At 38.4% G+C, this 13551-nt stretch overlaps 1 protein-coding gene across 1 annotated transcript in view; it reads left to right on the plus strand.

Annotated features, from left to right (window-relative positions):
• The window catches only part of rock2a (rho-associated, coiled-coil containing protein kinase 2a), a 35413-nt gene that overhangs the window by 12764 nt on the left and 9098 nt on the right, over nucleotides 1-13551 (plus strand). Inside the window, 14 exon segments of the mRNA XM_056761486.1 lie at nucleotides 4853-4934; nucleotides 5995-6095; nucleotides 7912-8049; nucleotides 8207-8467; nucleotides 10297-10441; nucleotides 10536-10674; nucleotides 10785-10801; nucleotides 10804-10875; nucleotides 11769-11928; nucleotides 11997-12060; nucleotides 12255-12266; nucleotides 12359-12487; nucleotides 12684-12911; nucleotides 13171-13417. Of these exon segments, the coding sequence (XP_056617464.1) occupies nucleotides 4853-4934; nucleotides 5995-6095; nucleotides 7912-8049; nucleotides 8207-8467; nucleotides 10297-10441; nucleotides 10536-10674; nucleotides 10785-10801; nucleotides 10804-10875; nucleotides 11769-11928; nucleotides 11997-12060; nucleotides 12255-12266; nucleotides 12359-12487; nucleotides 12684-12911; nucleotides 13171-13417 (1795 nt within the window).

A 13551-nucleotide genomic window follows, 5' to 3' on the forward strand; every position in this document is an offset into this window, starting at 1 on the left:
GTTGTGGGGCGACCTGTTTTCATTACTATACAGAACATGCTAAGCATGCTGCTGTGAGCTATAGTGACCGCCACAGCCATTCATAGACAACGTGAGTTTTCCATCCCGCTGCGCTACTTTCCCACCGTTTCTCTATGTAAACATGCGCTAGACGTTTGGGTTTCAACTTTATGCGTGACTTTCCTGTCTGCAGCGCCTCACGTATTAAGCACTAGTGTTTACGGCGGTTCCCACTTCCAGCACCACTTTGGGAGCGCTATTATGTTATTTTAAATACCTTCACAGGCAAACCTCTTCAAAAACAGATAATCCTTCTCTTACATATGTGCTATGTTCGCATAAAACATGATGTGTTTATGCAGTTTTAACTGTTTCTCTTAAGGCTATGAGGGTTCAGTCAGTGGAGGAAGGAGGATTGACAGTGTGATATGATCACCACCTCTGCTAACTCGAGCATTATTCAAAAACATATGGAGAAAACAACCACAGCTCTTTACTTAAAACTGCACCTGTTAAGAAAACTAACAAAGCATATATTTTTTGCAATTAATGCCTGGCTGTTGAGTTTGTGACAAAACATTTAGCAGTGTTTACATATTGTTTATCACAGCATAATATCATTCATTAAAATAATGTAATTTGTTTCATGATGTACAATATGATTTTGTAATGCCTACATTTTTAGCAATTTGTGTTTTTAAGGTGAATAAAAGACTTTTCCCCCTATATATTTCGTCATTGAGGATTTCTTTAAATCTAAAATCTCATCTCGTGAATTCATCTCGTGGGATAAGTGTCTCGTCACACCCCTAATAATTTGTAAACAGCATAAAAAATGCTTGCTAACAGATTTTATAAGGGAAAATGCTTCACGAATAAGCTTGTTTTTGGCTTTGAAATCTTTGTAATTCTTATTTAAATGAAATAAAATAATTGCAGTGAAAGTTTGACTCTTGATTCTTCCCAGAATTATCAAGTTCCTTCCTCTTTTCATTCAATATCTCTCTTTTTCTCTCTCTCTCTCTCTCTCTCTCTCTCTCTCTCTCTCTCTCTCTCTCCCTCTCTGTGGGCAGATAGGAGAAACACTGCCATATAAGGTGGTGTGAGTGATAGTAGCCTGTCCATTTTTACTCGGGAACAGCAGCTGTTTCTCTCGCCCCCTCAGTCAAAATAACCAGGAACCCTTTTCCCAATGTCCTGCCCCTTGTGACACTTTCTCTCTGCCTTCCTTCACTAGGAAACTCTGCGTCAGTCTTCAACTTATCATGTTTAGTTTTCTAGCTAATACTTAACGTATATATCTGAGCTGATTTTGCTAACCCGGCAAAGACATATTTTATATTTCATAAATACTCAGTACATTTTTATATTATTATTGCATTTTTTGTGAAGTAAAATTACAATAGTGCAGTTGTTTCTAAAATGAATAGATCATATCAAACCCATATGAATATTATTACATACAAATGTAACAATTGACAGATTTAAGCAAAAATGTAATTACTTGACTTGTTGACCAATTATTAACACTAACACTCAAGTTATTCTTACTCTCTGATCTCACTTCAGGAGGTGTGTAGCACACAAGCAGGGTGTGTGTGATCCAGTGTATTAAGTATTGTTCAATCACCCGTAACTCCATTGCTGTGTCAGGCTTTAGACTTTGCTCTTTTAGGGATAGTTCCCACATTCATTCACCATCATCTACGTTCCGAACCTGAATGGCTTTCTTCAAACAAACAACATTGCACCCCATTTACACAAAACCACTGGATGAACAATCCCTTTTAAAGCAGCACTATAGACATTTTGCTCACAGGTTCCCCCATGTGGTTGATAAGTGCAATTGTCTGTCACCAGTGTCGTAAATGATGTCGCTGTATAATCTTGCCCGTGGGCTGCGCAATACATGTGAATTTGTTTACTTAGCTTATGGAACCTGCAAAGTATCCGGTTAAGAGTTGTTTTCCACTGAAATCATGTTTGAAACTTTATTTTAAGGTCGAAAAACGACATGCTCTATAGCTGTAAAACATTATCTCCGATGAACTGAGCTTGATTAGGAAAAAATAAGGTTTAAATTGATAATCAAATTGTATCAACATTTTATTTGTGTGTCTGACTTAAGAAAGACACTAGGGTGACGTTAGGATTTTTTGGCGAATTGTTGCGTGACTGAATGTTACTTAACTGAAGGATGTTTATAATCATTAACAAGTGTTGCACTTAGTGTTGGTGGATGTTCAATGTTGTTTTGTGTCCGTATAAATGTGTGGGTGAGAGTGACTCAGTCTGTGTGTATATGTGTGAGGTATTGTCGAAGTGTATGATATTCTGTATTTTTGGAACTCCTACTCCCTGCTTTCAATCACCTTTACATTTGTTTATGCATTTCCATATTGCATAACATAATATTTTTCTGTTAATGGTAGTTTCTTAACTCTCACCAATACAATAGAACCGGTAATCTCAGTACAACCTGTTGCAGATAGGGCTGTCACGATTATTGAATAATCGTCTCATTACAATTATTTAAGGTCATCGCAATTATTTCAGATAACCTCAATTATTGTGAATCCTTTGAAAACGAGGGTGATCTATGATCTGGAGTATCTGCTGCATTTTACATCCACGGCCTTGAGCTGCACTCACTGTTACATTCAAAGGACATTACTCCATCATTTAAATTATATTAGCTTTGTTTTTTTTGTTGATTTGTTTTGTTTCCAGACTTACTGTATCTACAGAAAGACCCTAATATCTAGTCTTCTCTGTTTAAGGGGTCATATAGCGCGAATATGTGTTTTTATGTTTCTTTGGTGTGTTATAAGTTGCTCATTCATGTATTAGACACGTAAAATTGCTCAAATTTAAGTGTGGGAACAAAAGATGCATTCTATCTAAAAGTGAATGCTCACCCAGACCTGCCTGAAACGCCTTGTGTAACCACACCTACACAAATCTACATCAGTTCGTAGTATGATTTGAGTAAGACCACCCAAATGTATACGCAAGTATGTCATAATAGTTATATTGTCAAAGCCTTAGAACAGACAATTAATCATCATTACCGTAATTACTTATTTGACAATTAATCATCAGCCAACTTTCATTATCGTGACGGGTCTAGTTTCGGGTTCATTTTCTGAATTTAGTGATTTTTTTTTTCTCCCCTTATTGTTTAAGTTTTCAATGCTTAGAACTTAAAAGTGTTTTAAATCAGAAATGGAGCTAGAGCTGCATGTTTTTATTGAAAAATGGTGCCGGTTGAATTGACTTTCAGCCTTTATGTCCTTAGTAGAGCTTCAGTTTTGTGTGATTTATGTTAGTTGCTAAAATTCTGTTACCTGTTTATTGTGCAGAAAGAAAACCATTCAGAGGCTGCGGCTCTTGTGATTTGAAAGCATTTATCTGTTTGTTTGAACGGTCTTTCATAGCAACATTAAGCTCAACCAGTGGCTTGAGTTTGGCACGGGACTACCTGTTTGTCTCAGATCTAAACGATGGCAGACGGTTTTATTGATGCCTTTTGTTTTTTGTGCATTTCACGGGTATAAAGAGCAGTTCATTAATATATGTTGACTTATTGTGTTGAATTGCTACACATCTGTGGATGTCCAATGTGGATGTTTGTACAGGTGGGCTACATGTGAGAATGAGTAGTCAGTGAAGTATTGCTGGGTACAGAAGTAGTCTTTGTATAACACCTCACACCGTGTTTTATGTTTACATTGGGGTATATTGTATGCTAATGTGGATGTTCTGTTTTATGTCTGAGTGTTTAGCAGAGAAGGAGAGGGGAAATGATGTCATTGCTAAACTGCATGATGACACTACAGCTTCCAGTGGCATTTCCTTTTGGTGTGCAAAACAATTTTATATCCTAAAATAGAGGTTTTATACTTTGAGTCTCCTATTTTGGGAAATGTGGTTTAGATGTGTTAGTCCTTGACATATTACATTTTAAGCACAAAAACAGTAGTTCTTGTCCCACGATGCCTTGAAGGGGTTTGACAAAATTCAGATTTTGCAACGTTACGATTCTGGCAGTATGTTGGCTATATCCAATATTGTTGAAGGCAGGAAAGGAGAGAGTGAAAAGGTTCCTGTAACTTGCCCCAGTAACTTCATGGGGTCATTCAAATCCCAGGGAACATATGTACTCTGAATATAAAGATTTCACATCCACTGTAGTTTGTTTGGTAATGCATGATAATAAATGTTAATACAACAAAGACATCTAAAAATGTGAAAGAAAAGAGAGGTTTTGCTGTTCCTTTTCCGGTAAGGGTTACAATTGAGGAAAATGCCAGGAACGTTGGTCAAAACAGACATGGTCTTTGAACCATGGTCTTTGAATTTTACGAGAGTAAAAGTGTTGTAAAACCTCAAGTCACATGTGCAGGAAGAAATTCGCAGGCCTGGTGGTCTTGTCCATGCCTGCTTAATTGTTTTAAATGCATTTCCGTTCATTATACGTAGCACTCCCTCTGGACCTCACATCATCCAGATGCCCAAAAAAGGTGAACTGTGTTCTGGGTTTCATACGCTGAATAAAATATAATAAATGACTTGTCAGATCAAGCCTTATCTGCACTATTGGAAGTTCTTTAAACATCATTTTTTGTAATGCTTTGATGATCTAGCAATTTAAGGATTAGGGATTTGAAAGTTCTTGCTGGCCATAAACTTCCTGTCCTCAGACTACATTACACACACAGGCCTTATATACGAAAAAAAATTTTTTTAAACATTTTTTATTTAAAGGGATAAATATGTTCTTAAGTGAATTTATTTTTCTTGAATAATGTTAATTAATGTTTTACTCAAAGTGTTTGTCTTCTGATTTCAGGATTCCATGAATGCTCTGGTCTTGGACCTGGACTTTCCGGCCTTGCGTAAAAATAAGAACATTGAGACCTTCTTAAACAGATGTGAGTATCTGTTAAACTTAAGACCACTATTTTTTTTGTCCTGTGTTATTTTGTGTGTAATTGAAGTGGAAGATGATGTCATGTTTACAGTGAGGCTGCTTCCTGCGAAAACACAAACTAAATATAAGTTCAGTAGAATGCTGCAGGGCTGACGTACTTTTAATGGCAAAGCCCTGATCTTCGCATCACACCGTTGACAAAAAACCAATAGGATTTTTCCATAGGATTTGAGATTGCCGCAAAAATTAATCTCCATGATCATAAAAAAATATTTATGACATTTATGATAATCTTCAAAAATGGACACAACATAAAATTTGAATCCTAAATATGATCTTCATGGTCGCTTGACATCAACGTCATCAGCATCTAGGGCTCCGACAGCTCTTTCAAATCCTTGAGCTTAATGACCATGTTGCATTATTTGTGAGATTTCTATGCATGATGACGTTTCATGTCCCGACAATGTCTGTAGTCGCATTTAGTTAGCATTTTTGTTAGCATTTAGTAACCTATTAATTAGCAACATGCAATGCACAAATGAACGCTGTTTTGTCACAAGGACTTGTAAAATCTGTCACCTGTCGTTCATTGGTGATGGTATGGTAAAAAATGTTGTTCATACCGGACAGGCCTTTTCTTTTACGTGTCATGAGTGATGTTACACATGTGATATCAGTGAATGTTGAACAGCTCATCCTGTGTTTTCTATTCCTGAGCTGTTAAACTTTCAACTAATTACCACATTTGGTCTCCATTTTGTTCCTGATTCTGTCCGTCGTCATGGAAACCATAGGACCGTGTGGATGTAATAATGTGCGGGTTGGCAAGGAGAGTGTTATTCAACAGTCCACTCATCCAGACTGTGAACTTTCTCTGAACTGGCTTCTGATAACTGTTATTCCTAACACTAAAACATGCTCACTGATTCTTTTAATGAATAACTGAATATTATTCGATTGATATTATATATTGAAATCCTGTGTGAAGAAATAAGGAAGATGGCTCATCATTGACATGACAGAAGTAAATAGATGAAAGGGATTTTGGTGTGTTACAGATGAATCCGTCATGCGTCGTATTCGGGAGTTCCAGATGAAGCCGGAGGACTTTGACAGAGTGAAGGTGATTGGTAGAGGAGCGTTTGGAGAAGTTCAGCTGGTGAGTAAAGCGTGTGAGGTCTCCGAATCCACTTGTCTGCATTTATAGACTCTCTCATACAAATCTATGGGCAACATATGAAATCAAATTGACCTAATCTGCATGCGAGAAAACTTAAGACTCCACACAGGAAGGCGTTCTGGCTCAGCTTGGAACTTCCTTGATGCGAGACAACGTAGCCACTGCACTGCATTGGGTGTGAGGTCATATCAGTATTATACATAAACAAACAAATAAAAACACACCCTCTTTACACAACACCACTCTCCAAAGATATGTTGGCAAACCTGAATATGAAAAAAATCATTTGCCAGCTTAAAGCATTTCTGATTGGCCAAAATAATATGGGCCCCTCCCATGACAACACCAGCCTGTCAGCAATACAGCTGTAATGTTACATGGACATGTTATGCTGGGTATTTAACAAATCGCCTACAGGTGCTCAGTACTAACTTCAGAAAAGGTTCAGTTCTCTTAAATTCTATACTGTTCAGATGATTCCATACAACTGTCATGTGGTCTTTCTGTTTATTAAACCCATTTCACACAGAATGTTGATCCCACAAAATTGCAATACAGGTCCCGGGTTGTATTCCGGGATCGATCCCGGCATTGGGGATCTAGAAACAAGGCAGAAGGCAGAAACAATGCCAAAAGGGGTGTGTCGTAGTGATGATGCATGAGTCGTTGCATTAACGTAGTTATCACGTGACTCTTTAAACAGCTTAGTGGAACGGTGCGACATTCACTAGTTTATGATCGAAAAAATGCACAAGTGTGGTTTCTCAGGCTAGCATCTTCGTTGTACATAACACGTCACATTGTGATGTGAGAATCAAACAATCGTGGGACAGGGGCTTTGGAAATTGCTTGTTGACCTATGAATCAAAACCAGATTGGTTTTATAGCAAGCCTTTGGAATCTTTGGATGATGTCATTTAACTATCATCCAAGCTTTAATCATCGTGAATTAGCACCTAGGAGTCACACTCTCCATCATTGGTATGGATGTAACTTTGCTACAGGGTCACTGAAGCATCTTGATTCATATGCACCTGAAAGCATTAAAAATTGAATGGACTTCATTTTAAACAAACTTCAGTATTTGAATAAAATTTTTACATCTTAGATTTTTAAGTATTAAAGGGATAGTTCACACACAAATTAAAATTCTGTAAAGAATTATTGAACTTCAAGTTGTTCCAAAGCTGTTTACCTTTCTTTGTTCTGTTGAACACAAAGAAAGATATTTGGAAGAATGTTAGCTACCGAGATTTCTGGGGCACCACTGACGACCATTAAACTCAACTTGAGGGTGATAAACTCGTGACAGAATTTAGCAAAAAAAAATTGTGGTACTAAACATATATCTCTATAAGATTTATTGTATCTGTGCAGAAGAAGCGCATGTTTTGCAGGCATTCATCCTGAACAGGACTCTGATATATAAATCAAAGATTGTGTGTGTGTAGTTTTGTATTGTGTAGCCTCTCTGGGTGTGTGTTTGTGATAGTCAGAGGAGGGATGCAGTGGGGCCCGTCTGAACAAGCCTGTCGACACAAACAACATGATTACCCCGTGTTCTCCTCCATCAGTCTTCTGACAGGGCCTGTGTGGGTGCATTACGCCTGAAACACAACAACAGAGAGCGTTTTAAAATGTGGCTTTTTTGTCTAACAGGCAAATAGTTGCTCACAGGGTATTTATTTGTATTTTTTAGATGTTTTGTGGGAGGTAGATGCAAGGACTGCAGAAGTTGTTTGGTGAAAAATGTGATCTGTGTGTTTTTTATCTGTGTTTTGTTGTATGTGTGTAGGTCAGGCATAAGGCCTCTCAGAAGGTGTATGCGATGAAGGTGCTCAGTAAGTTCGAAATGATCAAGCGCTCAGACTCCGCCTTCTTCTGGGAGGAGCGTGACATCATGGCATTTGCAGACAGCCCATGGGTCGTACAGGTGAGACATCCAAATAACACTGAACACGTGCGCAAGCTTGAGGAATACAACTTGAATATCTGCATCTGCATTCGTCACTGTCTACTCCGTTTAACCTAACTATTTCTTTCTCTCTTGTTTCCTTCTCACGTGTCCTGCCGTCCCGCCTGGCCCTCAGCTGTGCTGTGCGTTCCAGGATGACCGCTCTCTCTATATGGTTATGGAATACATGCCGGGAGGTGACCTTGTCAATCTCACCAGCACGTACGACGTTCCGGAAAAATGGGCAAAGTTCTACACGGCCGAGGTTGTGTTGGCTCTGGACGCCATTCACTCCATGGGCTTCATTCACAGAGACGTCAAACCAGACAACATGCTGCTGGACCGTCACGGGCATCTCAAACTCGCAGACTTTGGGACATGTATGAAGATGGACGAGGTGAGGGGTTAGAGGGTGTGTCTGGGCTTGTCATGAATGCGAGTGAAATGCTTGTCTTTTAGATCCCTGCCTGAATGTAATTGCATGGTAAAATACTTTGAATGCATGCCGGTTCTTGTCCAAACTCGACTTTTGAACTCAAAGGACCAGGAAAGCCTCTGCTGTCTTTTCATTCCTGTATGTCAGAGTGAGGAAGTCATGGTGTCAGACTGATGCAAAAAAGCACAGTTGATGCTGATTGAAGAATCAATTTCTGTTGTCAGGGCAACAATCATAGTTAAAAATACTACTCAAGAGGCATTCAGTCCCTTGTGCTCTGCCTTTTGTGTTTAATAAAAGTCATAAGGGTTTAAGACCCTGAGGGTTAGTGAATGATGACAGAATCTCAAGTGCACTGTCCCTTTAACTTCCTTCTTAAACTGTGCAAGTGTAATTATCATCTTCATGGTAATCCAGTGGTTATGAATCTGGGATGGTTATGCTAATGTTATTGTTTTGGTTGCCTATAGCAGTTTTAAAATCTCTCCATTATCACTACGACTGCATACACATTTCCAACCATATAAAAACACATAGGCTGTTGTTGTTTTAAACCTGAGATAAATAAAAATAGCTGTATCTAATCAATTATTTTGTCAGATAGACCTGGAATCTAAAATAGTATAAATTGAACATTTATGGAACATTTATCTGCGAAGCACTTTGTTATGACCCATATGTTACCCTGTCTGAAATCATAGCCAGAATGTGTGTTTGTCACTGTAAACGTTTAATACATTTTGATGGATTTTGTACTCAAATTTTAATTAATAAACCTGAAATGAATTATCGTGAATATTGAAATCAATGATTTTAATGAAGCTGTTTTATTTTGCCCAAAAAATACTGCAAGTTGGTTTCCTAAAAAGTGATTTTCATTTTCAACATCTCCTTAGTCCGTATTAAAGAAGTCAAAGTTATATTTTCACAGAATGTTCTTTACATTTTTGTGAATGATTTTATGTAGAAAACTGTAAATCAAAAGGGCAGTAAAGTACAGTTTAGAGTCAAGCGTTGGGACTACAACTTAGAATGTGCAGGACTGCGTACCCTACACCGTAGCCTGACGCACCTCTCCAAAAATTAAACAACTCTACGCGGACCACAAGCTCTGGGATTGGTCTGTCTGAGCCCCTCCCTCAGGTCAAAAAATGCTAATGTCTAAGAGCTATGTGTTAATGAAAACCGACGTAGAGGCTACTGCATAGGTCCGACGCAGATCTAAAAATCGGGCTTTAGGGTCATGCATTATAAGTATGGTAGGGGGGAGCATTTTTTTCAAATGAAAATTCTGTCATCATTTACTCACCCTCGTGTTATTTCGTCCCTGTATACATTACTTTGTTCAGAACTGTTTGTTTTCCTAAATTCTTCTCATTAAATTCTTGAAATCTTCGCTAATTATGTGTTCAACGAAACAAAAAAATACAATATTTTTTCTAACATGGTAATGGATGATGTCCCAGAACTGAAAATTGCTAACATTCTTACCTTTCTTTGTTATAAATATAAGAAAGAATTGTATACAGGTTTGATGCAATCGAAGGGTGAGTAAATGATGACAGAATTTTCATTTTTGGGTGAACTGTCCCTTTAATTCTGAGCTGGTCTTCAAATTCCAACTTCTATCTAATGAAGTAAAGCTGAACATAGTGGTTGTGTGAACATATGGTGCCATCTACAGTACAGCTGCAGAACTACATCCCTAGTACCTTTTCCTAGGTCAAGATTTAGTTTCAGAAGCCTGTTTATTGAAAGGTCTTCAAAGATATTTCATTAATTGATTACAGACAGGGATGGTTCACTGTGATACTGCGGTCGGAACCCCTGACTACATCTCACCGGAGGTTCTTAAGTCTCAAGGAGGAGATGGTTACTATGGACGCGAGTGTGACTGGTGGTCTGTTGGAGTATTTATCTACGAGATGCTGGTCGGTGAGTCGGGAACATGTGTGTGTGTGTGTTGTCCAAAGCATGGGTTTGCTGTATTTATTTCATGAGATTAACACCTTTGTGTTTGTTTGTGAAGGTGATACGCCGTTTTATGCCGATTCATTGGTGGGGACTTACAGTAAGATTATGGATCATAAGAACTCTCTTAACTTCCCTGATGATGTTGAAATCTCGCAAGAAGCCAAAAACATCATCTGCGCCTTCCTAATAGACAGGTGAGATCTTAAAAGCGTACATATGTTTGAAAATGACCATGTTATTACTCTGATTCTGGATGCTTAACTCCTCAAAGTCAGCATCAGTTTGCATATTGTTTTATGTGTAGGGAAGTTCGCTTGGGTCGAATGGCGTGGAGGAAATTAAAAGACATCCTTTCTTCAAAAATGACCAGTGGACCTTTACCACCTTAAGAACGAGTGAGTAAAACACGTGTTCTACTTTTTTAACAAGTTTTCTTCCTTAATTTAAAACAAAAGCAAGAATTCACGCACACACAAAAAAAGTAAAAAAAGAGTATGAATGTTATATAAAGAAATAACTAAAGCTTAATATTATGGCTGGACAATATGTCGAAATTATAGAAATATTGCAAGGGTGCATATCACAGTATGCATATTAAAGTATGCGTAAAGTATAAAGTATGCGTATAAAGTATGCGTAGGCAATATCTGGAGGATTTTAATATGTAAAAAAGTTAACCGTTTAGGTCGATGCAGATAAAAGAGAGACTGGCACATGTATGTTAGGCATTTGTTTCCCTGCTCTGACATAAATAATGTGAAATGTAGAGTATGTTGGTTATGTAATTTTCTATTTTTAAATATATTTTAATTTAGCTCAAATAGATTTTGCAAACTTAAATCTTTATTTCATAAAACATTGTATATCATTTATATCACTGGTACAGCTTTCCTGTAGCTCAGTGGTTAGAGCATGAAGTTAGCATCGCCAAGGTCATGGGTACGATCCCAGGGATTGCACATACTTGGAGACAAGTGTGTAGTATAATACATGTAAGTCGTTTTGGATAAAAGTGTCTGCCAAATCCGTAAATGTAATGTTATTTAGCTAGTTATCGCATATCATCAATATCATACAGCCCTACTAATTACAATTACAAAGAAAACCATTTTCATTTATTCAGTTCTTAAATCCTGTATTATCTCACTGGTATGAAACCAAAATGATAATATCAGCTCAACAAGAGGTTAACATTTCTAAAGAAAACTTCATCCTTTCTGTCAGTGCTCTGTAACTCTATTAAACATACACATGGTTGTTAAACTTTGCTGTCTCTCTCTTTCCTCAGCTGCAGCACCTGTGGTTCCAGAACTGAGCAGTGACATAGACACTAGTAATTTTGATGAGATAGAAGAGGATAAAGGAGAAGTGGAGACCTTTCCTACCCCCAAAGCTTTCGTTGGCAATCAGCTGCCCTTCGTGGGCTTCACCTATTTTAAAGAAAACCAGTAAGTTGTTTTAAATCATTGGTTTTGTTCTGTCTCACTTTAGATTATCTAATACATGTTTTTTGCAGGTTGTTGAACGATGTCAACAGTTCAGCAATGAAAAACGACCACCCCACATCCAGCAATAGAGAGGTACAACACACTCGACCTTACCAGCATAATGTAGCACTGAGTTGATATTGTAATAAGATGCTGTTTTAGACATTGGAGTTTGTTTTTTACTTTTCACAAATAGCACAGTTTAACTGGTTAGAGGTTTGCATTAGACTTGAACAGCATTGACAAAACTGTTCATCCTAACGTATTATTTCCTTTCTTTCCTACAGGACAATTTAGCTGTAAGTATTCATATTCTTTCAACTTATAACAACACGCACACATTCGAGATACAGGGTCAGCTAAGACCATTCTTGTGTTGTTCTCCTCTCAGCTTCAGAAGAAACTTCACTGTCTGGAGGAGCAGCTCAATAATGAGATGCAGGCTAAAGATGAACTGGAGCAAAAATACAGGAACAACTTCAGCCGCCTGGAGAAGATCACGAAAGAGCTCGATGAAGAGGTGAGTGTCTGCTTCGCCTTTAGAAATAAACATGACTTGTCTGCTACATTCATTCATATTGATAAATAGAATAAATACCTAATTCCCTATATTGTAGGCTGTTTATGGTTGACAAGCAACGCATTAAAATGGAATGTTGAATCTGCTGAACCATAACTATAAGTTCTGTAATGTGCATGTGCACGTGTGTTTGTAGATAAATGGCAGGAAAGTATTGGAGACATCTCTGAGGCAGCTGGAGAGAGAGAACGCTCTGCTGCAACACAAGAGCGTTGAGAGTCACCGCAGAGCCGAGAGCGAAGCCGAACGCAAACGCTGCCTGGATAGTGAGGTGAATGGTCTCAGGGATCAGCTTGATGAGATGAAGAAGAAGAACCAGAACTCGCACATCTCCAATGAGAAGAACATTCACCTGCAGAAACAGGTTTGTGTGGCGGGGTTGTGACATCACATCCTGGATGTGGAAGTACACTTCTGCTATTCATTCAGCTTAGCATGAGAAGTCAGGTAGAGTTTATTCAGAAGGATCTAGTCTTGTTTACCCATTTCTTTGGGGACATCAGTGTGGCTAGGTTGATGTTTTATTGCGTGAAAGTAGTTTCAAAGTGATCTGTAGTATACGTCTGTAGTTTTGAATATATATGCTGTTGTATATTAAAAAGAGACAAACATGTCTTTTTCAGCTGGATGAGGCTAACTCATTGCTGAGAGCAGAGTCCGACGCAGCTGCGAGGCTGCGTAAAACTCAAACGGAGAGCTCTAAACAGCTACAGCAGATGGAGGCTCATGTGAGAGAACTGCAGGATAAATACTGCATGCTGGAGAACAACAAGCTCACGCTGGAGAGAGAGAACATCACCCTTCAGGCGGCGCTGGACGCAGAGAAACGAGAGCAGAGCCAGGGCTCTGAGACCATCTTTGATCTGCAGGGTAAGAGTTTGCATCTCCTCTGAACATCTGTTACATGACTGACTCTTTGGACCTGTAACGTAAAATATTACAAATCAAACATAATTCAGACATAACACATGAGCAAGAGTGCTTTGGTTTGGCTGTTGGGAGGA

This window comes from Triplophysa dalaica, chromosome 11 (assembly GCF_015846415.1).
Source record: "Triplophysa dalaica isolate WHDGS20190420 chromosome 11, ASM1584641v1, whole genome shotgun sequence".
Lineage (NCBI taxonomy): Eukaryota > Metazoa > Chordata > Actinopteri > Cypriniformes > Nemacheilidae > Triplophysa > Triplophysa dalaica.